General features: G+C 34.4%; 1 protein-coding gene across 1 annotated transcript; it reads left to right on the plus strand.

Moving 5' to 3' along the window:
- Positions 1-1,827: 1,827 nt before the first annotated feature.
- LOC123682332 (probable low-specificity L-threonine aldolase 2) lies at positions 1,828-25,592 on the plus strand. Its single transcript, XM_045620897.1, has 6 exons — positions 1,828-2,348; positions 13,841-13,915; positions 17,254-17,423; positions 19,420-19,640; positions 21,875-22,011; positions 24,781-25,592. Exons 1-6 carry the CDS (start codon positions 2,108-2,110, stop codon positions 25,098-25,100), a joined length of 1,164 nt encoding a protein of 387 aa, XP_045476853.1. The 5' UTR covers positions 1,828-2,107; the 3' UTR covers positions 25,101-25,592.
- The last annotated feature ends 1,948 nt before the right edge of the window (positions 25,593-27,540 follow it).

Consider the following 27,540-nt stretch of genomic DNA (forward strand, 5'->3'; position numbering starts at 1 on the left):
TTGTACTGCGCTGTCGACCTCCCCCATGAACATAAGCTACTGAGTCCTTTTGGATGAACCTATTCCAAGCCCGACTTACGACACTTTGCGAAACATTCAACCGCCGGGACACTTCTCGCTGGGACAAACCTTCCTGTATCCACCGTATGATTTGGTCCAGTTGCACAGGAGCCAAACGTCTTCTCGGCATGACTGATAAGCTGATATTGTTCTCATTTCTTCAATTATTGTCACCTTATGTGTTTGAACGAGAGAAAAAAACAGATTTAATAACAAATAGCACATTGTTTTTCACTCCAATTGTAACAGCCTACAGATAATAATCGATTTTGTGAACAAAAGCCGATGAAGCGAGGAAGACTTTGATATAATCAACTCAAAACATCTTACTTTTTCCTTAGAGAACATATAATGTATGTACAGATATTCACGAGATAACTTGAAAAAAATACAAATGAAGAGAAGTTCATAAGTGATCCCTAGCAATTGTTGATCAGTGTAGTAATCTAGCAGCTAATATGTAGGTAATTTCATAGACCTTCAAAATGATGTAATTTTTCAAAATGTTTCAAGGTATTCTTAAGTAATTTGGTACGAGTCCAAAAGCCAGGCATTATCAGGTTAGTGATAAAAACCATAAAAGATGATGAAAAAACTTCAAGAAAAGCACTGACTTGACGTCAGTAGCTATTTCTCATTCACCTCAACGCTATTGGTTTTGTGGTCAGGGAAATACCCATATTCTTTTTACATTTTTTTCAGGTTCAAGTGAAGAGATATATAAATTTCACATAAGGCTTGATTGAGCACATCTTAATGCAATATGTAATTTATTCCGATCGTAATTTCGATTTTCTAGGTCTTTCTGTTAAGAACGAAACAAATGAATAGAATTGAAATTGACTACGAATACGACATCACTCCAGGTGCGGATCCAGGGGGTTGGGGGAACTGGGGGAACGTTCCCCCGCCAAATGGCCCTGGCACCTCTTAAATTTTGCCCTCCTAGAATTTGACATACTAAGGCTCAAATAATTACAAGATCAACATTCATTTCACCTTCAATACATTTTGTGAAAACCCATATTAATGAACGGCAAGAAAAAATACGTCCCAAAATGGCGGAAATGTCTGGGGTCCACATTTTCAGTATCTAAAAGTTCAGCTTGAAATTTTCCACCAGTTTTACTATTGCCAGAGAAGGTGCTTTAATTTTACGAACTGTAACTGCAAAATGTTCAACATTTTTTTAGTGAATATAATCAATTGCAACAACTGCCAATTGTTTAGATCTGCAGTATCGAGAATAGGCATAGCTTTGATGGTAGCCAAACTTCGGAGCGAAGACGGCACTTGAAGTAGAAGAAGAATCAATTTCAATGCGTCTTTGAAGGGTGTATCGTTCCATTTTAGTAATGTTTTTACTTATCAAATTTCAAAACCTGACAGCTTCGAAAGTGACAACTGCCCAGATAGCGCGCTATTCAAAATGGAACCTTTAATTGGAAAACAGTTTATTTTCCGTATAAATCAGATATTGAGATTTTCAGATAGAAACCATAAATCGTCGCGAAAATTATAAAAAACTGTTTGAAATTCGCGGAGTTCCAAATTTTTTCTCAGATTATTATCGGAAATGTGGGAAATAGGTTCCCATCTAATTTAAGACTTCCCTATTAAGAATCCAGACTGCCGAAAGAGCCCACCAGCCAGTATAGTATCTCATTAACCAATTGAACAAAATTGATATAATGCCAATGAATGAAAGGCGTGTGTGGAGCGGCCTATATCGTGACGTGCGCTGACGACATTTACTCTAGGAAGATAAAAATATCGCCCGTCCATCAAGCCCAAATAATCAACGCACAATGAAAAACAGTTTGATAACAATTTTTCAAGTTGCAAGAGCGAACTTCAGCTGCGATTGGATGTGGTAGTCGACCAGGGACGCATAAAACAGACCGTCACAATCGACTTACTCATTTGTTCGTAAGCGCCGAAGAGCGGTCTCCACCAGATCTTATAAAGTCTGCCATACACGTACGGATTCGCTGTACAGTAAAACCATCAGTTAATTTTTCACGGAAAATCGAAGTTTTCTGACGAAATGTATTGGACAGTGAACGGAAATGGGCATATACCCGATGCCATAACTGTGGATTTGAGAACGGACACTATCAGTCAACCCACTCAGGATATGAGGGATGCAATGGTGAACGCAGTCGTTGGGGATGATGTCTATGGGGAGGATCCAACTGTTGCAGAGTTAGAGAGGAGATCGGCAGAGATGCTGGGGAAGGAGGATGCCCTTTTTGTTGTCAGCGGTACCATGGCAAATTTGATTGCTAGTAAGTAAATTCAATGTGTTTTTTTACATATAGGGAGAATATGAAATCTTAAAATTTTTCACGACTACATGGTTCTTAAGAGAAGGAAATTGAGAGTAAAATTTTCTAATTAAAACACACCAGAAGAGCATTCACAGAAAAAATAATTTTAAATGTCTAAACTCATAATCATAAGATTCAAATTTGATTCGAAAATTTTGAATTTCAGGCTACATAATCGCACAATGTTGTTCCGAAAGTTGAAAATTTGAATCTGAACAATTTATTTATTGAATAAACCTTCGAAATCATTAAATGTAATAAAATTTTGCGTTCGTTTGATATTCTTACTGTTAAAATTTTGAAATCAGTGAAATCTAAAAATCGAATAGTGAAGATTTTTCAGTCAGAATAATTTAACTTATATGCATGAAATTTTGAACGAAAAAAACGCCCTCATTCACTGTTTGACAACAAAATACATATATTTCAAAGGCTTAAAATCAAGGCATTTATTAATTTCTCAAAATTCAGAAATATTGCCAAATATGAGTTTTCATAGTTTCGAATATAGAATTTTCACATATTCTTATCGAAATAAAAATTATAACAATTAAGACGTCCAAGGTCAAATCTTACGAGACCAACAATATTTAATTTTTTGATGAAATTATGAACCATATTTCATAATTTCAGAATCAACAGTTTCATATATTCTGATCGGAATATAAATTAAACTACTTTTTAAGCTAATGGAATATGTAGTGCATTTCTTGCATGTTAACTTAGAAGTTAAAGATCGAATCTATGTGAGACCAAAATTTTTTTATTTCTAATCCCATTTTTAATGAAATTATAAACCATGGTTTAAAATTTTCAGCCTTTTTATGAAATTTTATTTGACTAGTTTCAATTGTTTCTGAAAAAAATATGGACAATGATTTACAACATACTTTTTCGAAATATATTAAGTGTAGAAACTATGGGTAACTAGGAAATTAATATTGTTTAGATAATATTTTCCTCATGTATATTAAATGTTCTTCTACGATGGTGAAACATATTAAGTCACAATGAGAAATATCGTTTTAATCTTTACCTGAGCTTTATTCGAACGAGATTGCAAATTTCTCATTTTTTTTCTATCACATGGAATGTGTAATCTCATTGAAACAAGTCTTGGAGCTACGAAATTCGAATTAAAAAGCCAAAATTTCATAGCTCCAAAACCAGTTTCTAAGTAGTTTAGTATTGTCTATATTACGTTTGACATTTTTTTAAATTCAACTTTCAATGTTGTAGGTATAGTTTCGACCGAGTTTCCTGTATTCAAATTGAACGTCTTGCTTTACATCGAATTCTCAACCTAAAATCATGCTCAAATTTGAAATGAAAATTTATCGCAGAGATATGAACCGAAATCAGGTAGCCGATAAAAAAAATTGCAACTCATGATGCATTAGAGTGTTTGATGTTGCACAATAAACTGTCCATTAATTGAAAATTAGTAATAACTCATGAATTTTCAAATTTCTAGAATTTATACTTCGAATCAATGTAACATAGTTATCCACATTCTGGATATTGGATAATTAATATTTTCGAAGAATAGAAAAGGAATTATAGTATCATTTAATTCTGGAATGTGTACGAATTATTTAGCCAACGATAGATTACAATTAACAATCGAAGTTATTTCATAGCTGATTGATTTAAATGTCTTATCAAAAACAGGCGAATTCCATCAATCCCAAGTAATAAATAATCATTTAACACTTCATTTGTAAATAGAGTAATACAGAACTGCATACCTAATATAGTCGGATTAATTTTTCAGCATCTTTGGAATCGTTTGATGAAAGAAAACTACATTTTATTTGTAACTTACGAAGTTAACAATTGATTTACGTGAGAGATATTTGATGGCTTTTTATTGACTATATTTTTTTTTCAAATATAACATCCAAAAACTATAGATTTTGAAACACCTCATGCGTTTGTAGAATTAGGAAAAAAATGATCTAAAACGGAATTGCTAAAAAAAAAAAACTCTCTATGAATAGCTAATGTTATTTCAGCCATCACTCCTTAACCAGACTATAGATGGCTACTAAGTTGTTTATTGCCTCTTTATACATTGAATATTTTTCTTTCATCGAAAAAGTCCACCAATTGTACAGAGGAAAATATATTTAAATTATAAAATTCAAAAGGGTATATACCTACTTGATAAATGTATGTACTTCAATATAAAGAAGTTTTACAGAAAGTCTATGAAAACCCTTATTATTCGATAAAAACATATTTATAAATAATAAGAAGCCCTTATACTTTTGATATATTCATTTCAATAAAAACATACTCCTTCATAAATAATATGTATACACTGTGTCCGTAAAGTATGGAACAAATTCATTTTCATCTAAACAGACCATTTTAAGAAATAATCCCGAAACTCGTCGATTTTTTATTTAAATTTACCGTGTCTTATAATAATAATATAATATACAGGGTTAATTACTTTCGAGTAATGACGTCATTTTTTTTTAATGGAGCACCCCCATTTTGTCTCAATTTTCCGATTACTCTAGCTGAGCTGATTTCAAAAATGTATCACAGTGTCTGAGTGTATATCGAAAGAAAATCAAAAGTAGGATCTTCTACAGAATTTCTGTGAAGTCATATTTACATTCAAAAATTACCAGGGCCGCTGCCAGGACCGGCAAACTGGACATTTTGTCGGGGCGCCAAATTTTAGGGGCGCAGTCACTAACAAGACATATTTTTTGACACAACAATGTTTTCTTGGTAGAAATACCACTCTTTGTAGTGAAATGATAAAATTATTCAGATCCATTTTTTTATAAAGCAATAGGTGCTCTCAACTAAAGTTATGAAAAAACAAACAGCTATACTAAAATGCAACTACGTCGTCTTTTTACTGTAGACTTATAGAGCGTCCTACTTACAATGCAGAACGTTTTTTGATAAAATCTGCAAAACGTCCTTTAATAAATTTGACAAGGTGATTTTGAGTTAAAAATTCGATTTCATAAGAAATTGAAACTATACTTGAGGGAGATAACAGAGGCGCCTTCGAAGAAAGTTGAGATAAATTTAGCAAAGCAGTCGAAATTTTATTTTGACGGGGCGTCAAAATGTCTGGCAGCGGCCCTGCTATTTACCCTCATATATTTTGGTAAAATAACATGGTTCTCATTTCCCAACAGAACTTATTGAAAGTGAGAGTCAACAGGGAAACAATTCAACAGAAAAAATCACGAGTAAGGTGCTTCTTACCATTTTATATTTTTGTCATGTTATTACTCTATTTTCTATGCATTATTCTGTACTAGTGCACCCAGAAATTAATGTTTCGTCTCGCACAATTGATTCAGAAACTATGAAAATTATTTAATCCTCATAAATTCAATTCAAAGCGACTCAATTTGGATTTTTTAATTAATCATTAGTTCTTTATGGACTAATTGTATTCACACTTAAAGTGGCATCAACGTATATTCTGCAAGTTGACATCAATTGGTAAAGTTCCATAACATTTGAATAAGTACCTTTACTACATTTAATGCCAGATATAGGGTCTTCCAACAACATGTTTCATTATGATATTTAGAAAAAAGAGTGCACGGCTACGGTTGCAGCACCATATCCTCTTCATGATCAATTTGCACATTTGGTACTGTATGTCCTCGATACCTTACGAATACCATAGTTAAGATCTCGAATCGATTTTGGAGCATTGGCATAGACTTTATCTTTCGCGTGGCCCCAACGAATAAAGTCTAAAGGTGTTAAATCACAAGATTTCGGTGGCCAATTGTGATAAATTGTGTGATTGAAGTCAGAATACCAACTTTTACCCGTTTAGATCTGAGTTTGAATAATACCTATAAGGCCATTGCTGTGCTTTTTTTCCCGTAAGAAAGTATTCCATGAAAACACGAAATTCTTTTTCATCCATTTTTCAGACAGCAACAAATGCAGCATCACTTAAGCTTCAATATCTCGATTCAGAGTTGATTTCTTGTTCCGAATAAAATTGACAATACTAGTAAAATCATATTAGGACAATTTTATTTTAAAATACAACAAAAAATTTTTTCATTCTGAGGTCCGAAAATGAAGATTCACCTTTCGAAATTTATGAAATATAGATTCATAACATTAAAAATGTGTGATGATAACATAAATTAATTAGCCTATAATTGATAAATTCTGAATATTTGATTAGGAATGGGAAAAAATCACTCCTGAATGATATTTAGGTAATTGGTTGATATATTGCATGAGATACGAGTAGGTAAATAATAAAACAATTTGTGAAATCTTTGGAAATCTAATCGGCATGTTGAGAATCCTTATTATTATGTATTTACATTCCATTGACCCTTATAGGTCAATAGGGAAACATCTGATAGGATTTCACAACTTTGTTTTTATTGTTGCAAAATTGTTACTAGGTGGAGATAGGAAAAAATAAAATTGGCCCCCATTGGAATACAAACAAATTTCGAAATTTGTTACAACATGGGGGTTTTGAAATATGATGGAAATTTCTTGTAATGACGTTTTTGCCGATATCATCGATAAACAAACAATGCTGGAAAACAACTCAATAGAATGAAATGCGGAATAATTCTTAAGAAATTCATAATGCACATTTGGAAAAATAATCAATAGTGCAAGGGAACACAAAAAGCTTAAATATGTTTGAGAAATTTGAGAAGAAATGCCAATGTTTCAATTTTATCGAAACAGAATTGAATCAAAAACTTCCTTATTATTTTTTTTTAGAAATCAAAGATCCATATAGTCTCATCTTTTTTAAGGATTCACTAGGTTTTCCTACAAAATCATGAGATAATAATCTAGAGTTCGAATATTTCGTAAGGAATGAAAATTCAAATGGAACGAAAAACGAATATTAGTTCAACTTGTAAACCAGTCAAGTGACTTTCAACTAAATCGACTCCAAAATACGTCTATCAAAGTCGATCAAAAATGGCGAAATAATAATTTCTCTATTTCAGTATCGTAATGAGTTCATTACAGTACTAAAAACAATGCTGTAATGAGTTCATTATAGTTTTCAGTTATATTTTTCGTTTTGTGGTTGTCTACACTGACTTCCGATCCTATCAAATTTCAAGACCATTATTCCAATTGTCAATATAATATAATCTGGATATAGTGAAATGATTTGCAACATTATTCGCAATTGCTCTCAATTCTGGTGGTGTTAAATCGATTTCGTCAGACATAATTCACGAATTTAATGCGTATTTATAAATTACAATTTCAAAAGAAAATTCAAAACGTACGTTCTGTCAATTTTCGTAACAGTCAAGTCACACCAACTGCCGAGATACAATACAAAAGTTAATAGGATGTATAATTTGAAATTTTCATTGAATTTCGACAATATTTTACAAAACTTGACTGAAATATAGAGAAAATATCGTCTAATACTCGTTGCAGAAGGCAATTCCAACACTCTTGCGTTCGAAAACTCACTCCTTCGTCGCTAGTTTTCGAATTACGCATTCGTGTTGGAATAGGAGCCCATTCTACAACATTCTGAAGTTTTAGATTCTTCATATCAATAACTTGCCCCAAAAGCTCCCTGGTAGCTCTTGTAGTGTTGACAAAAACCCAAGTTTGTCGATTTCTCTTCGATTCTAGGAAATAGGCATTCCACATACGACATTACAACTTATTTTGCACTTAGGTTTTAAGGTTGTAGACTACTTTGCGCTGAAACTGCAATTCCGCTAGATGGAGCTACCCGAAAATTTTTGGTAGATTTGTACCTGGCACACCCATTCAAGTTGAAGAACCGCCTGTTTGGTATTTATTGCCCCTAATAAAATCTCAACTCTCGATGAAGCCCAGCAAAGAGTAAATTTGTGTTTCTGTAAACTTTAGAAATTCAGTTCAGTTAAGATACAGTGGCGTATCCTAGGGGGGGGGGGATAAGGGGGATATATACCCCCCAGAAGGAATATCCATTATATGTAACAACCTTATATATCACAATCTTATTATGAGTAAGCAAAATTCTTTGGAAAACTTCTTCAAAAGAAGGAAAATTTGTTATATTTGTTTAGTTATATATTACTAAATAAGATAATTACTGTAAATATTGTGAATACAGAAATGACAATGAACCACTGTCATGGACGTATATCGAATATGGATAATAGAAAAAAATATATGATTATCTCTGAGTGTATGATTTCACAGAGAAAATCATAAATAGTGCATATTGAGATTTCTAGAATGAAAAATTCGAGAAGCTTTTGAGTTCTCATTTTATGCGCCTTTGGAGACCACAAAAGTGGGTATAGGAATATAAGACATGTGATTTATTAGGTTATTGTTGTCGGTTTGTTTATTTGGATGAGAATTTCTGATATTCTACTGAAATTCAAAATGATTATTTGGCATTTGACACGTAAAAAAATTAGTGAAGGCAATAAGAAAAGAGTAACAGAATAGAAAAAAAAGATTGTATTTTGTTCTGTCTATCGGAACACTTGGGGTTTTTACAGATATATTCAGCTCATCTAAGTTCAATATTTAATAATTTTTTCAAATCGGATAAACTCGCTCGGCCATGTATAAGTATTGATCTTTTAATTTTTTTTGTAGTGATAAATTGAAATGAAATTTCATACAAATTGCAATTGTTCGTATGGTTGGTTGTCATGGAAATGTATATGTCCATAATAATTGTAGTTTGAAATTTTTTTTTCCCATTAATCATTTCTGATGATGCCTAAGCATGAAAGTACTTACTTTGCTGCGTAGGCAGGAAAAGTAATACTTTACTGATTGATATGTGTCTGCAAAATTGAAATTTGTTGTCAATCGGAGAAAAAATATTTTATAAGTGTATTTAAATTTCAAGAACTTTTTTTGGTAAGCGAGGGAAAGCCCTACGCGTTGAAGCATAAGTTCAAGATTCTGGCTCGCGAACTTGCATTCCTCTTGGAATTCTCCCATCTATTATCTCCGGGAGAATACAATTTTCATAGAATTCTCTCAATTTTGGTACCATAATATTCTTCCAGATATTCTCATCTCTTTTAATGGTTTCTACGTGAAAATCGTTGTCGCAGTATAGAATAAAATCACAATATTCTCTTCTGCATATGTTCAATTGGCCCTGAATCTGGAAATAGTAGTTGTGATTCTTCTTCAACCTGTAAAAATTTTTTTCAATGTGACGTATCATAATTATAATGCAACATTATAATCCATGAAATGTTTCTTACCTTAATCCATCCTGATGAACAGTATAGCATTTCGATTTTTTGTTTTCACTAAGCTTACCCTTTACAGATTGAAGGCATTTGACCTCTATCAGACCATCATGCTTGATCAGTCCATCAGGCGAGGCACCTAAGAATGGGAAATCGGGATCTATTATGAAACCAAAGCGTGTTACTTCAACATTTTTTGTGGCTTCATATATTTCAATAGCCCGATTCTCATTAACTCTGCCATATAAAACTCCCGGAGTGTTTATTGGTTTTTTGTAGAGGAGGCATTTCACCAAATTATGGCAGGGTGTTGTCCTTCTTCTTTTCACCACTGCTCCGAAATTCGATGATGTGAGATAATCCTGTCGATATTCCCTCCACAATACATTATCGTGTTGTCCTCTTGTTTTCATCTCTATTTCTTGTATGGATGAATCCCCTGAAATTCTGTCCCGTAGGTTCTGAAGGAAAATTATTTTCTTCTCCTCTATTTCAATTTCAGCCATGTCCGGTTGCGAAGCATTTGGTCCGTAATTGGAATCAGGACCAACACATAGTTTTCTTGATTTCGACGGAATAATCCTCTCCCTCCTCTGCTCATTATGCCGCTTCCTCTTCAAACAAAATTGTATCATATGATTGCTGCTATTCCCCTTCCATGCATTCAGATGCCAGGAAGGACCATCAGCATGGTTAATATCTCAAGGAAATATAATATACATATAAATAATTGCTTATAGGAATCAGCAATACTCTTATTGGCTATAGGTGAAGATAAGTAATATTCGATTCAATCATCTTTTGAATTGGTAATATTTCTTTTACTTCAGGTAGAAAAATTCTCAATATTTTTCACAATTCAAATTTGGAATAACGATTTAACGTTCAACTCTTCGAGTTGAAAGAGATGTATATTGTTCTCTTTCTCTAGGGCAATAAATCAAGAGAGTTGAGTTAACGAAAAAGATTATTTAAAAAAAATATTGCAATTTCTTAAACTTTTATGACATGAAATTTTCAAGGAGGTATGTATACAAGAATGGCTTCACGAAGCGAAAAATTTTTACTATAAATTTTTTCAAGTTAATATTAATGAAGGAAGTACGAGAAAATTTTCTTAATCAAGAATTGCCTATTTTCAGGGTTGAATTTAAATGGTAAATATTGTAGATAGAGTTTCGGGAATAGGGAGTTTTTCAAAAGAAATTTTTTTTTTGAGAATTTTTTGTCAGATTTCTGAAATATTAATAATTTTCCATATTTCGGCAAAAATCCAGATACCTTTTTTTCATCTTAATTTCTTTATGACTTTTGAAATTTTCTTTATGATACTAAGCGCTTAAAATGTACTTCTCCAGACATCATTACGAATAAAATCAGCTAGCATATATATTTTAGGAACAGTATCGTTTCTAATTCTAACAATGATTTCATAACAAGTTTTCTACCTTTCCCTATTCTTCAGTGCAATATTGTCATAAACTAGTAATGTACACAATTTTAGCCAATCAGAGAAACCCTACCCTCGTAAATCATAAAAGTGTCATTCATCTCGAGCCATAAAATACAGTCCAAGATTCTATTGGCGTTCATGTTGCAAAAAGGCGTAAACCTTTGGGAGGCGTTCCAAGAAGCATAATTCCATATGAAAAACATCTACAATTAGAGCAAATCAAGCAATTTTAAAAAAATTTTTGCACCAATTCAAAACACATAATATCACTGAACATTTGTGGATGAGTTACTTGAAATGAGAAGTCTCTCTGAAGCTGAATAGTCATTTAAAGAAAGTGTTCAATTTCAAAGTTCGATTTGCGGAATATTATCGATTTTTTTTTGGAAATCGAGACGGGATCTTCAAGTTCACTATATCACGTCATTGTTCACTCAAAAAATGAAATGAATCCGACCTGTACTTTGGAATTGGAATGCACTGAAATTAGCACTGAAATAGCAGTGGTATGAACAAGGTATTGAACACCCTTAAGGCTTTAAAAGTTCATATAACACAAGAACTCAAGCTGCTCGATCATCATCAGCAACGTTGTATGTTTGCTGATTGGGTCCTTAAAATGCATAAAAGTGATCCGGACTTCAAGAGAGGTCTATACCGTTTCAGCGATCAATTCAAAAATTAGTACGTTCCAAGCTAAAGACCATCGATTTATTTGAGGTGTTCACTGTTGTTCATTTCAACGAGAACGTCATTGCGGAAAGTCCTGTTTTATCAATTTTTCGAAACGAAAAAAAAAAAGAATTAGATGAAGGTTTCATTGAAGAATAAATATGATATAACTTTCCGAACAAATATTTATTTTTTTTATGAATTTTCACATGAGAATATTATACAAAAAATCTTGTCAAAGGCTGAAAAATTGTTTTTTTTTTCAATTTAAAAATGAAGACGTAAAAACGTATTTTGAAATCTTTGATGTGGTTGAGATTGCTTCATTCATCCTGAAAAGTATTGGGATCTCAGAGGAGGAGGAGTAATAAACTTCGGCAGATCACGAGAAAAGCACTTGGTATAAACCCCTCTTAATAGAAAAATAATCTTCGATGGTGAGGCCCATTTTCACCTAGGAGACAGCGTTAATAATCAGAATTGCCACATTGGGGCTCGGAAAATCCAAGAATGATTTATGAGAAGCCTATCAATCCTTATTCCTCAAAGTGTCACTGTTTGGTGCGGTTTTTAGGTTGGTTATGATGTGATTGGGCCTTGTCTATAGAAAATGAAGCTGGTGCAACTGTTATGGTGAATGGATTGCTCTACCGAGCTATGATTATTGATTTTTTTATGGCCGGAATTGGAAGATATTGATATGGATGACGTTTATTTTCAACAGGATGGCACTACTTGCCACTCGAGTTACCAAACAGTTGCAATTTTGCAAACAAAATTTTCTGGTTGTTTTTTTTTTCATGAAAAGGTTATTACAATTGGCCACCGCGATCTTGTGATTTAAGGCTCTCAGACTTTTTTCTTCGGGGCCACGTGAAGGATAAGGTGAATAGGTTTTTTTTCTTTATAACTTTAAGTTGGCATTACTGTTCAAGTTGCGACCGATTCAACAGCTGACAAGTGATTTATTCTCAGTTTGGTTTGGCAATTCATCATGAATAGACTCACGCCTGAACAACGCTTGCAAATAGTGCAATTTCATTTCGAAAATAATGGTTCTGTGCGGAATGCGTATCGCGCACTACGTCCATTGTATTTTCTTTAGCGATGAAGCGCACTTCTGGTTGAATGACTACGTCAACAAACAAAAAAGCCGCATTTGGAGTAAAGCTTATCCTCAAGTGTATGTCGAAACACCGTTACATCCAGAAAAACTGACTGTTTGGTGCGCTTTATGGGCTGGTGGAATCATTGGTCCGTACTTCTTCAAAAACGATGATGGCCAGAAGGTTACAGTCAATGGTGATCGGTATAGAGCCATGATTACTAACTTTTTCATTCCTGAATTGAACAACCATGATGACCAGGAGCTGTGGTTCCAACAAGACGGCGCAACATGTCACACAGCTCGTGCCACAATCGATTTATAGAAAGACACGTTTGGTGACCACCTAATTTCACGTTTTCGACCTGTGAATTGGCCTCCAAGATCTTGTGATTCAACACCGCTAGACTACTTTCTGTGGGGCTATGTAAAGTCATTGGTCTATGCGGATAAGCCACAAACCCTTGACCATTTGGAAGACAACATTCGCCGTGTTATTGCCGATATACGGCCACAAATGTTGGAAAAAGTCATCGAAAATTGGACGTCCAGATTGGACTACATCCGAGCCAGCCGTGGCGGTCATATGCCTGAAATCATATTTAAAATGTAATGCCACAAGATTATCTTGCGGATGAATAAAATTCATGTCAATCGAATAATCCATCGTTGTTTTATTGCAATTTAAAGTTCTATAGCTCTAAAAAAACACCCAAATGTTAGTGATATGATACTAAGCGCTACTTGTAATCACAGAAAATCAACTCTAATTTTTCCACAGCCTTCTTGACCATTAATTTAAATGAACGCATGTTAGTTTTCAGGTAGGTATTTTGTGTTTAATTGACAACTTTTATGGCCTAGATATCATTGTGATAAAAAAAAACTCATAATAAATCAGACGGAGTCATAATGTGGTGGAACAATTGCCGATTATCCTATTGAAAATGTGTAAATTTAAGTTTATCACTATTTAACTTTTTGTTTTTTTTTTCAGTAATGGTACATTGTTCCAGGAGAGATGGCGAGATAATAGCCGGTGACAACTCGCACACATTCCGATTCGAACAAGGTGAGATACTTTTCTTTTTTTTCTCTATCGATATGTTTACATTCACCGCTCACCTGATTGATCGATTTCTACGGAACCTTTCGAAACAGCTGAGGGCGGTCGTAACAACATTCCATCATCCCATAATGACTATTGTGAGCCCGACTACTTTTTTCAGAGATTAACCTACTTGCATTGTATTTCAAACCGACAATTTGCTGTCTCTTTGATTATACGGTAGTTTTACGTTGATGATGAAATGTTTAAGTTCTTTATTATTAGTGCGCTTTCCCGTTTCCAGTACATACATACATAATGAAAATGTTGAATGCCGCTGAGGTGCTTTATATAATTTCGATAATTTCATGCAAACTTGCATGTTCCAATGCATTATTGGTTCACTATTATCAATCTTTGATTTGTTCGAGAAAAAGAATGCAATTATCGTAGCATATTCCAACTCTGGCAATAAAAAAGCATTAATCATAGCTCGGTAGCCCAATCCATTCACCGTAACAGTTGCACCAACCTCATTCTTGAATAAGTAAAGTCCAAACACCCCATCAGGTTGTAAAGTTTTGAAGATTTTGAGTTGTTCAAGTTCACGATCTTCTCATAAACACTCTGTTGTCCCAAATTCGTTGTCTAGTAGGGGGATCTCAGAACAGAACCCCTCTGAGCTAGAAAAAAAATGAATGACACATTTTCGGGCTCGACTCGAGAACTGTTTGGGGGAATATTTCCCGAATAAACTGTTAACTTGTCAAAGTGACATAGATTCCATAGATGCCGTATATTCGAACTGTGAAAGATTCATAGAAACTATGCATCTATATGAACAGAGCTCAGTGCTATTTCGCTTCCTACAATGCAATTATCGCTGTAATTTTCGATAATTGTTCTCCAGATACATAGAATTTTTGACAGGAGGGAAATATTCGTAAGTAATTGCACAAGTGCATCAAAATTACCGATAATTTTGCATGACAGCGTGTTGTCAATAAATACTGCATGAGTTCATTTTCCCTCCATCTTCGGTGTCGGGCTCTTTCTCCAAAAATGAAAATGACCGAATGCAGTTTTTCAAAGAAAACACGCTGGAATGCGAAATTATCCGGTCATTTTGATGCACGAGTGTAATTCGGGGGAATATTTCCCGAATAAACTGTTACATCACTTGTCAAACTGATGTAGAATGGAATTGCCATAGATTCGAACTGTGTAAGATGCATAGAAACTATGCATCTATGAACAGAACAATTATCGCAGTGCAGTTTCGCTTCCTACAATGCAATTATCGCTGTAATTTTCGATAATTGTTCTCCATATACATAGAATTTTTGACAGGAGGGAAATATTCCCCCGAATTACACTCGTGCATCAAAATGACCGGATAATTTCGCATTCCATCGTGTTTTCTTTGAAAAACTGCATTCGGTCGTTTTCATTTTTCCAAAAATGAATATGAACTCATGCAGTTTTTATGACAACACGCTGTCATGCAAAATTATCGGTAATTTTGATGCACTTGTGCAATTACTTACGAAAACCGCAAACTCATAAATTCAACTGTCTTCAAGCTGAAAGAGAAAATTGTAAAATGACGTGAAATAAACATTTCTCATAACTTCTTTATTATTGGTGCTATTATCATGAAACAAAAACATTCTATAGGCACTTTTTTTCAATGAAATCCATTGCTGTAATAACTTCCTTTATTGTTATTAGTTTTGAAGTTATAATACAAAATTGTGTTTTTTTAAATGTAAACCATAAAAATTTCTATGACAAATAAAATCGCTTAATTTTTCTTATCAACCTATAAAAATGATCAAAGGTTTCAGTTTCATACAGCAAATCAACCAAATGCCTATCGATAATAATCTGTGAACTTCAGATAATTAAAATATTCGGAAACCACCAAGGGCGTCGCCAGCCGTTGGGCTAGGGGGGACCAAACAAAGCAAAAACATTATCTATCTCTCTCTTTCTATTGATGTCACCTTTTATAAGCTGATAATTCAATGAAACTCAAATTTTGAATATTTCATATCAAATTCAAGAATGAGTCGAAACTCTAGGGAGGGGGGGGTGTAAGCGGCACCCCTCCTGCCCCAATTGGTGACGCCCCTGGAAACCACCAAGGTCTCCGGATTTAACATCGTAAGATTTTTTTTTTTTGGTCATATTCGAAGAACAACCTCGATCAATTTGAAAATGTTGAGAAAATCTAACGGTGTCAAATCCGGAAACCTTGGTGGCTTCCGAATATATTAATTATCTGAAGTTCACATATTATTAGGCACTTGGTTGATTTGCCGTGTGAAATTTAAACTTTCGATGGTTTTTATAGTTTGATGAGAAATTTATATATGTATCATGTTATATATTTTTGAATAGGAGAAAAAAAAGTGATTTTATTTTTAATCAATTGTTATGGTTTGCATTTGAAAAAATAAAGTTTGTATTATAACTCAAAAACAAAAGGCAATAAAAAATAAATTATAACACCAACACCTACTAAAAAAGTGCCTGTAGGATGTTTTGGTTTCATGTTAATAGAACCAATAATAAAGAAGTTATGAGAAATTTTCATTCCACGCCATTTTCAATTTTCTCTGATAACTTGAGAACAGTAGAATTTATCAGGTTGTGGTTTTCGCCAAATTAATCCTCTCAAAAATCGAGTCCGAAAATGTGTCATTCATTTAGCTCAAAGGGGTTCTAAGATCCCCTCACTAGACAACGAATTTGGGACACCCGATACATTTTTGGTCCAAACCGCAAACAGTCTCATAAAACAACGAGTACAAAGTATTGGCAGGTTAAAAAAATAAAAAGTTTTTTCGATAACAAATTTTTCTGCAGAAATATTCGACAAAATGTGAGTTCTCGTCGCCACAATTTTTTCCATAAGAATCCCATAACTCATGAACCGTTGAGTTTTCACAAGTTATGGCATATTGCTGAAATTGTCATCAAATAAGCTATCTAATGATACAATAATATACTGGGTGTGCTATTTGAAATAAGAAAGTAGTAGTCTGTTTCCAGTATAACCGGAAGTTGTAGAGATCTAAAAATATTTCACTGAGAAAGATCATTGTCCCAAACCCCAACATGCAAATTTTCAGCATAATTATGATTAGTTTTCCATAAACGTCTGATAGGCCATCGCAGTGTATCACACTGTATATTACAACAGTTTTGTAGACTCCATTAGGTGCATGAATGAACGATTGGTTAAAAGCTTTTCTCGATTTTTTCTTGTTCAAGTGCTTTGCCTTATTGTGAATAGATAGATACGGTCCGCATTTTCTTTCTTATTCAGTAATTCGATGTTTTATCTTTCATTGTAGGTGGTCCATCACAGATAGCTGGTGTTCAAACTGCCTTATTGAGGAACAGAGAAGATGGCACTTTTGATCTAGATGAATTAAGGGATAAAATACGAGTTGATTCAGATATACATGAACCCATCACCCAGCTGGTGATTGTGGAGAACACTCACAATATGTGCGGTGGAAAAGTAAGTATACACTATTTTTTGACGTAGATTTCACCTGACCAAAAAAGGAATGGGTTTTCATTTAAAACAAAATAGTTTTGAGGTTTTTGGCATCGAAATCGAAACACCCTGTATGTTCAATTGAATTTTAAATCAATGGAGGAGAAGAACTGGCATGTTTTCTGATAAAATCTAGAAAATTAGAAATTTTCATGAAAAAATCTCAAAGTTATTGACATTGGGATGAAGGCCTATTTGGGAAAATCTGAAGATTTTTTCAAATTTCAGTCAAATTTTCTGGGAAAAATATGCGAATTATACAATGAAGTAATGTCGAATTCAACGAGTAATCTGATTATGAATGAAGAACTGGGATTTAAAAAATGAAAGTTGTTATCGAATGAATGAAAATTTTTCAATTCATCCTCAAAGTAATAAACATAGATAGAGGGAGCATATGTCATTTCCAGTAAGCAAATCTTGTCTCCAACATAAACTATTAAAATTGACATGAAGCGCGCGGAAATAAAAACATATCAGTGATATGATATTTCACTCAATTCCATAGACATATACTGCTCCACAAAAGTTGAGGAAGATCAGGGCTTTTGAGACTGTTTCAAAAGTTTTCGTTTTTTCAGAAATTTTTTAAATATGATAGATCTAAATGTTTACTCACTTATCTAAATTATTTTTTTGCTAATTCCTTCACGTGTTTCGTAGTTTCAGTTGAAAATTTCTTTTTAGTATTTGTAGGTAGTACAAAATCAGTTCATTCAAAAAATTAAGTTCAGTAAAGCGTATGGTCTCCTCGAACATCAACCACAGCTTGAGAACGTATTTGCATACTTGATCCTTTAATTTTTTGAAAATTCGATCGAATGAAACAAAAAAACCGCTCCATGGATTGATTTGAAATTCTCTGTGACTTTTGTGGTGATATTGAACTGTAAAAGGAATACTCAACATTGATAGTTTTTTCGATATTTTCAATTCAGCTCGATTATCCAAAAAGCCTCCAAAAGCCCTTTTTTTTATCAAGTTTTCAAATTAATGTAGAGAACGAAAAAATTTTTTTTCCGAAAATGCCATAGCTACTTCTTGTAGAAAATTCATTCAAGATTTCAAAACATCCCCTAAATTGTCTGTGCAATCATTGATTGGTGAGGTATTGATGGTTAAAGACAAAAAGGTTCTTTTCAATTCAAAGTTCGATATTTCAACGAGAAGTGCTCTTATCGAAATTTTGAAAAAAGGATATTGGAGCTGAATACAAACAAGTTATCTCATCCATATAGTGGTTAAGTTGGAAAAAAAATTCCAAGTCTGTAGGCCAAAAAAAAAAACTGAAAAAATTTCGCAGAAATTTTAGTTACTATATTCATTAGGATTGAGCGGTACACGTTGCCCGAAAAATTTTCTCATCATGGGATCTCTAAACTATAAACTTCAAGCTTCAAATATTTTTTTTTCAAATTGAGATATGACCATTGTTATCGAAAATACGGCCATTAGAAAAACCGCTAAAAATCTCGAATTTTATTTTGATCCTTTAATTTATTCCTTCAGTATACATTAATAACGATATAGTAAAATTGTGGATTTGAAAATATATCACAATCCGACAACGTAATCTAACCTTGTTGGGGACTTGTAAGAATTGCTTATACTCACTCTATCTATGTTGTTTATTTCTCTATGAATTCATTTCTCACAACAAAGCTATAAACTATAAAATTTCAATCGTTTACTCGAGTCTTTCTTGGAAATATTTTAACCAACGCTCTTCCTGAATCACTCTGTATAGGGACATTCACATACATTTTATAGAAAAGATGACAACCATGGCTTAGACCATTTGAGAGATTCTAGTGTCCAAAACATTAAATATGTATATGTAAAAAAAAATTACTTCTCTTGCTCAGATGAGAGATTCTCTAAATACAAAATTGGACCAAAAAAACTATGGTCTCCTTTCTTTGTCTATCGAAAAAAACTAAAACATAACTCATTTCAGGTACTTCCTTTGGAATGGCTGGCTCAAGTGCAGAACATTTCAAGGGAATATGGTATCAAGGTTCATATGGACGGTGCCAGGGTCATGAACGCTGCAGTTTACCAGAAGGTTCCGGTTGCTGAGATTGCAAAATATGTGGATACCATCTGTTTCTGCCTCAGCAAAGGCCTTGGAGCCCCTGTCGGTTCTATTTTGGCCGGATCGAAGAGTTTCATTGCAAAGTATGTCAAAATTTTCGCATTTTTAATTCATTGATGTATAGTTCTTCCAATCTACTCTTCTCGACTACTCATGCTGCAACTATGAGGGCAGGCTTTTTGAACACTAGAGTTGAAATAGTATATTGTGCAACAAGTGGGGAAAGTTCAACTTTTCTCGCGAGTGTGGAAGTTTGTGGTACGAGCCTGAAAGGCGAGTGCCGCAAACACACGAGCGAGAAAAGGACTTTCTCCACATATTGCACACTATACTTTTCCTACAACTGCACATATTTCAATAATTCAAGTAATGGACTTAATTCAAATCAAAATGGCCTTCGTTGACAGTATGTGCTAATTTATTGCGTTTCCATTGAAACGATTCAAAAGCCCAATTTCATTGGTCTTTTGGTCAAAATCGTTAAAAACCTCTCTTCTTTTCTCGACGACTGTATAAAATTCATCGTCGGTGTTTGATTAATTTTTTTTAAACGGCTCTTAAAACTCCTCAAACCAGTCCTATTAATGAGATGTGGAAAATGACCACGATCCTCACCAATAAGAACGATCAAATTGTCACGAGGCACCATGTGTACTATTTCGAGCAATTAAAGTGACCAAATCGACACATACTAATTCGATAGTCGATAAAATAGCGTAATAATAATAATAATATAATAATAAAGTTTATTCGAGAACTTCAACAAATAAACATAGTTTGTCACAGAGGTAATATATACTGACAGAGTATATTAACCTGTACGTGTTACTAAATTAATTTTACATTCTAAAACTGTTCAGCAAAGAAAGGAAACAAAATTTATATCTAAATATATATACATACTGGGATTCATTCAAGAGGACTGCCAAGACAATAAATTCCATGCTACCTAATATATTTCTGGAAACTTGGAAAACCCTTGTTTATTAGAAATATTCTGCACTACTTCAATTGGCTCTGAACGTACTTTATCCAAATAAGTCATACAATGAACTAAAAACAAAGCGAAAATGCTCATTTTATTGATATCCCACGGACTGCACTGGTTTACGCGAATCATATGAAAAATAAGTGATAGATGTGCGTAGCTGCAGCCTCCGGCAGGCAGTTTTCTATTGTAAAGGGTGTTTTTTTTAGAGCTATAGAACTTTAAATTGCAATAAAACAACGATGGATTATTCGATTGACATGAATTTTATTTATCCGCAAGATAATCTTGTGGCATTACATTTTAAATATGATTTCCGGCATATGACCGCCACGGCTGGCTCGAATGTAGTCCAATCTGGACGTCCAATTTTCGATGACTTTTTCCAACATTTGTGGCCGTATATCGGCAATAACACGGCGAATGTTGTCTTCCAAATGGTCAAGGGTTTGTGGCTTATCCGCATAGACCAATGCCTTCACATAGCCTCACAGAAAGTAGTCTAGCGGTGTTAAATCACAAGATCTTGGAGGCCAATTCACAGGTCCAAAACGTGAAATTAGGCGGTCACCAAACGTGTCTTTCAATAAATCGATTGTGGCACAAGCTGTGTGACATGTTGCGCCGTCTTGTTGGAACCACAGCTCCTGGACATCATGGTTGTTCAATTCAGGAATGAAAAAGTTAGTAATCATGGCTCTATACCGATCACCATTGACTGTAACGTTCTGGCCATCATCGTTTTTGAAGAAGTACGGACCAATGATTCCACCAGCCCATAAAGCGCACCGAACAGTCTGTTTTTCTGGATGTAACGGTGTTTCGACATAGACTTGAGGATTAGCTGCACTCCAAATGCGGCAGTTTTGTTTGTTGACGTAGTCATTCAACCAGAAGTGCGCTTCATCGCTAAACAAAATGAAATGAACGTTGTGCGCGATACGTATTCCGCACAGAACCATTATTTTCGAAATAGAATTGCACTATTTGCAAGCGTTGTTCAGGCGTGAGTCTATTCATGATGAATTGCCAAACCAAACTGAGAATAAATCACTTGACAGCTGTTAAATCGGTTGCCATCTTGAACAGTAATGCCAACTTAAAGTTATATACTTCGAAAAAAAACTCCCGTTATTTGGCTCTTACTTTTCCACTTGTACATATGGCCCTTACTTTAGATTTCACTGATTTGGACCAGAGGGGTTATTTTTGCCTTTGTACACATACTCGCATTTCTTACCAAAATAAAACCAATTGTCTTTTTTCTGTGAAGTTCCTTTTCATGCTTCTCATTTTGATGATGTTATTATTCATGTTATTATTTTTCAGGGCCAATAGAGTGAGGAAAGTTCTAGGAGGTGGTTGGAGACAAGCCGGATTTTTGGCAGCTGCTGGTCTAGTTGCAATAGACAAAATGATCAATAGGCTGGAAGTAGATCACAGACATGCTCTTAAAATTGCAACAGGTAAGATTAATAATCTTTCAAAGTCATGTGTATGCGTTATTTGTGTACTGATTTTGAATTTCAATAGTGAATTCAGTGAAGGAAATGACATAATACTTCGTCTTCAAATTATAAAGAATTCACACAAATATTTTCTAAGATACTGCCAACTTTTGATGTTCATCAGAACATCTTAAGTAAAGGGTGCTTTCAAAAAGGAAGCTGATCCTTAGAGGTATGAATGCTCAGGTGATTTTGAGAAGAAACTTATGCCCTAAACCTAATAACCTTTTATCTACAAGGTTGTTTGCAGATAGGAAATCGACATTTCACAATGTATAGAATGAAACACAAAAAAATTACAATCAAACAAAAAATATTCGCTTAACCGACTAATAATATTTTTCTAGGAGTAATTACTTAACTAACAGGCCAACTGAAAAGTCCCCGGTCTACCATAGTAAATCACATTTTTTTGACAAAATTCGATTTTATTATTCAACATAGTTGCCTTCAAGGGCGAAACAGCGATTATGGCGATCTTCCAACTTTTCGATACCATTTTTGTAGATTGGCGCTAAATTTCTTTCCTGCGAAAATTCTTTTGAGGTCTGAGAACAGGAAAAAGTCGCTTGGGGCCAGATCTGGCGAATACGGTGGATGCAGAAGCAATTCGATGCCCAATTCTTGCAATTTTGCCATTGTTTTCATTGATTTGTGACACGGCGCATTTTCTTGATGAAACAGCATCTTTTTTTCTTCAAATGGAGCGGTTTTTAACGATTTCATCCTTTAAACGATCCAATAACGCTAAATAATAATCGCTGTTGATGGTCTGGCCCTTTTGGAGATAATCAATGAATATTATACCTTGCGCATCCCAGAATACCGATGCAATAACCTTGCCAGCTGACTGTTGTGTTTTTCCTCGCTTTGGATTCGGTTGATCGTGTGCAGTCCACTCAGCTTACTGTCGATTGGACTTCGGGGTGAAATGATGGAGCCATGTCACATATCGACGCAAAAATTCAGGTTTATTGCACTTAAACATCTTCAAACACTGCCCGGAATCATTAAAACGTTGTTGCTTTTGATCGATTGTGAGCTCACGCGGCACCCATTTTGCACACAGCTTTCTCATGTATAAATATTTGTGAGTGATATGATGTACACGTTCAGATGATATCTTCACAATGTCTGTCAACTCCACTTTACGGTCATTCAAAATTGTTTTGTGAAATTTTTTTATTTTTTCGTCGGTGACAGCCTCTTTTGGGCGTCCACTGCGTTCGCCGTCTTCGGTGCTCATTTCACCACTTAGCATACCAATCAATGATGGTTGATTTTCCTGGTGCAGACCCCGGAAACTCTTCATCAAGCCAAGATTTCGCTTCAACTGCATTTTTCCCTTCAAAAAACAATATTTTATCAGCACACGAAATTCTTTTTTCCACCTTTTTTCAAATAACGAAAGTAGCTACACTCACAACGCAATATCTCACAAACTATTGGTCGGACTGCTGTCAAATTTTGACACTTATCGTTTGAAGGTTGTACTAACTAAAAACCATATGGATTTAATACTAGTACTGCCATCTGTGCATCAGATGGAGGACTTTTCAATTGGTCTAATACTTTCTTGAATTATTCAAAACTTGAATATTGATTACTTCTAGGAAGACGATTAAAAACCTTCATTCATTAAGAGAAATTTCATATCTACCTAGTTCTTTTGTGTTTCGGAATAGACAGAACACTATCATTCCTTATGTTATAATAATGAAAACCTGATTTTTTTTTTATTCTTATGAATAATCTACCAAGATCAGATGAGTTTCCTTATAACATAATAAAGGGTTTAACAATTATAGGTTTCATTTTGATATAAAAGAAATGAGTTAATTTAAGAGTAATCATTGGATGTTTATTTCATTGTGAAGGGGGAGGTATTCCATTAACTTGAATGAGAGGATTGTCGGATGAGGACATACTTCCTCTCATTCAATTTAAAATTTAAGGACGCATTTAAAATTTAAGGACGCAATTGTGATCAGATATTCCATTAACGATAGAAAACGACACCGATAAAATGGTCCATATCCTTGAAATTTTCCATGTACAATTTGCACATTTGCAGATGTATGTTCTAGATAACTTCACGAATTCCATGTTTGAGGTCTTGAATCGATTGTGGAGCATTGACATTAACCTTACCTTCCACATGGCCTCAATTAAAAAAGTCTAAAGGTGTTAAATCACAAGATCTCGCAGGCCATATGTGATCACCTCTTCGAGAATTGACATATCTTACAATTTCGGTCATAAAAATCATTATTCATAGCATAATTCGCGAGATCGACTTGGAATCAGCAAACCTAGATTTTCGTTAGCACTACGAGCTACAGCAGCAATATTTTCAGTTTCTCTCAAGCGACGTACACGGTTTCGATTCTTCACATCATTGACTTGTCCCAACAGCCCAAATTGCTTGTTGCAAAGTACTTTAGTTTTGCGAACTGTGAATACAAAATTTCAAAAAATGGTGGAAATTTTGCAGTCACAGTGATACAGCATTTTTTCGGCCGGAAATAGTGAAATTGGTAGGAAAAATTTGAGCTGTTAGGACAAGTTATTGATGTGAAGAATCGAAATTTCAATGGGTTTTGAGGCATGCAGGAGTATCTTCATAGTTTTAGTAATTGGAACTTTTTATTGGGAATCCCTGTAGTTCTAGATGAAAATTTTTCCATTATCGATAGTTTTAATTGAAATTGTTTTGTCCTGTTCCAGCCATCAACGAGTCAGGATCAAAAATATGTCGAGTCAACCTTGCAACAGTACAGACCAATATAGTGATGATCAAAGTGGACCGATCCAAAATATCAGCCAGAGAAATTGTGGAACGGTTGGCAACAGTGCTTCCTCAGGATTCTGTGCGCGTTAGTTTGAGGACTAGTTGTCGTGACCCTGGATTTTTCAGGATCGTGTTGTACTGGGAAATCACAGAAGAATGCGTGAGAGCAGCTATCGATAAAATATCTCTCGTAATGAAGGAATTGGACGAGAAATTTACCAAAAGAAGTGATAAAATGGATATGATAGAATGTTAACGTAATTTAATAATTTAGAGAGAAAATAGTAGGTAATTGAGTAAAGCTTCAGATTAGTTAGAAGGTTCTAATACCGAAAGATCTGATTTTAGATGATGATGAATGTTTTTCTGACATCTCGTCTATGGACTCTGTGAATTCTAAGATTCTTTCGAAGTTATTGATAGTCCATGCTTCAATGTAAATCAGGTTCACGGGTCAATTTTCTTTTTATTTACTGTCAAATAAAAACCATCTTCACTACTATTTCCATTGAATTTACAATATTGCTCTAGGAAAGAAAAAACCGAATTTGAATTGTTTGAAGTAGATATGAATTGATATTATGACTGAATTCATTTATATTGAATTCTCTAGTTTAGTGAAATGTAAGAAAATTAATAATTAATTTTTTCTAAGTAAATAGTGCAATTGATAATATCCTACTTATTATAGACAAAGTGTAAAAGTATTATTATTATGTGATATGAAATACACTTCCATAATTTTTAATGTGTGCTTTTTATTCGAAATACCAATCGATGAATTTCTATGATAGTATTGATAGTTGTAACGGGTGTTTTTTTCGAGGTATATAACTTTAAGTTGACATTACTGTTCAAGATAGCGACCGATTTAACAGCTGTCAAGTGATTTATTGTCAGTTTGGTTTGGCAATTCATCATCAAAGACTCACGCCTGAACAACGCTTGCAAATAGTGCAATTTTATTTCGAAAATAATGGTTCTGTGCGGAATATGTATCGCGCACTACGTCCATTTTATTTTGTTTAGCGATGAAGCGCACTTCTGGTTGAATGGCTACGTCAACAAAAAAAACTGCCGCATTTGGAGTGAAGCTAATCCTCAAGTGTATGTCCAAACACCGTTACATCCAGAAAAACTGACTGTTTGGTGCGCTTTATGGGCTGGTGAAATCATTGGTCCGTACTTCTTCAAAAACGATGATGGCCAGAACGTTACAGTCAATGGTGATCGGTATAGAGCCATGATTACTAACTTTTTCATTCCTGAATCGAACAACTATGATGTCCTGGAGCTGTGGTTCCAACAAGACGGCGCAACATGTCACACAGCTCGTGCCACAATCGATTTATTGAAAGACACGTTTGGTGACCGCCTAATTTCACGTTTTGGACCTATGAATTGGCCTCCAAGATCTTGTGATTTAACACCACTAGACTACTTTCTGAGGGGCTATGTGAAGTCATTGGTCTATGCGGATAAGCCACAAACCCTTGACCATTTGGAAGACAACATTCGCCGTGTTATTGCCGATATGCGGCCACAAATGTTGGAAAAAGCCATCGAAAATTGGACATCCAGATTGGACTACATCCGAGCCAGCCGTGGCGGTCATATGCCAGAAATCATATTTACAATGTAATGCCACAAGATTATCTTGCGGATAAATAAAATTCATGTCAATCGAATAATCCATCGTTGTTTTATTGCAATTTAAAGTTCTATAGCTCTCAAAAAACACCCTTTAGTTCTTCCAATATTACTTGGAAGACTCTATTGAAACGCTTGACCAGTTTTAAATTTGACGTCATACGCAACCCTATGTGGGTTGTGGTCCTTACACTGTGACTTACGTAGTTCACGGCCAAGGACAAATTAGGGAAATAAAAGAACGGGATAAAAACACTCATTAAATTTATTTCCAACCCACTAAAAGAGTTTGATGAAGATGATATTTAGATCTAATCGTTTTTTAAGGGTCGCTGGACACTTGGGTCGTTGCGGCTCGGTCGCAGGTACTTTTTCGCTGGTCTCGGGAACAGATGTGAAATCTCTAACTTCTCGTTGTCGGTGCAAGTGTTGCACATATGTTGTATTTGTAGACTGGTCTGAAATCAATTGAATTCTTCGGCCTGAAATGCCGATTATTATGGGCATTCAGACCGTTTTAGATTCGACCGTTAGCAAAGCCTTTCTACGGATCTCTTAGGGGTGTAGCTTTGATCATTCCAAGTTTTTACACCGAGTTCTTCTGTTTTTAGCATTTTGGTTCGAAATTTAACTTAACTCGAATATTTTTGAGGGAATCGATAGATTCCCTACATCTAGAATTGAAAATAATATTTATACGATTGTATAAAATTCTGAATGCCGTTTCTTTCAGATAAAAATGGACAAAATGTAACTTTAGATTTCAAACTAAAATCAACATAATAATAATAATAAATCGACTTTATTCAACAAATGCACATACATTTGCCCTGAAAAGCAACATCTTGATAAGTCGATCAAAATTTTCTTGGAACTCGATAAAACAGCATTTTTGAATGATTTCAGAAAAAAATTTCTTTTCCGGAGCCGAAAAGCCTGGAGCCACCCCTGGTTGAATGTTTTTGTATTAATGTTAGTTTTGGAGCTAATAAAACACACGTGCTCGTGTTTTCATAAAACTGTGATTGACCGATCAACGCGTTGAT

Source organism: Harmonia axyridis, chromosome 6 (genome assembly GCF_914767665.1).
Source record: "Harmonia axyridis chromosome 6, icHarAxyr1.1, whole genome shotgun sequence".
Lineage (NCBI taxonomy): Eukaryota > Metazoa > Arthropoda > Insecta > Coleoptera > Coccinellidae > Harmonia > Harmonia axyridis.

Coding starts and splice junctions, on each gene's coding strand:
- LOC123682332 (XM_045620897.1), top strand. CDS start 2,108: ATGTATTGGACAGTGAACGGAAATGGGCATATACCCGATGCCATAACT. Junction 13,916..17,253: donor CACATTCCGATTCGAACAAG/GTGAGATACTTT, acceptor CTTTCATTGTAG/GTGGTCCATCACAGATAGCT. Junction 19,641..21,874: donor TCGAAGAGTTTCATTGCAAA/GTATGTCAAAAT, acceptor ATTATTTTTCAG/GGCCAATAGAGTGAGGAAAG.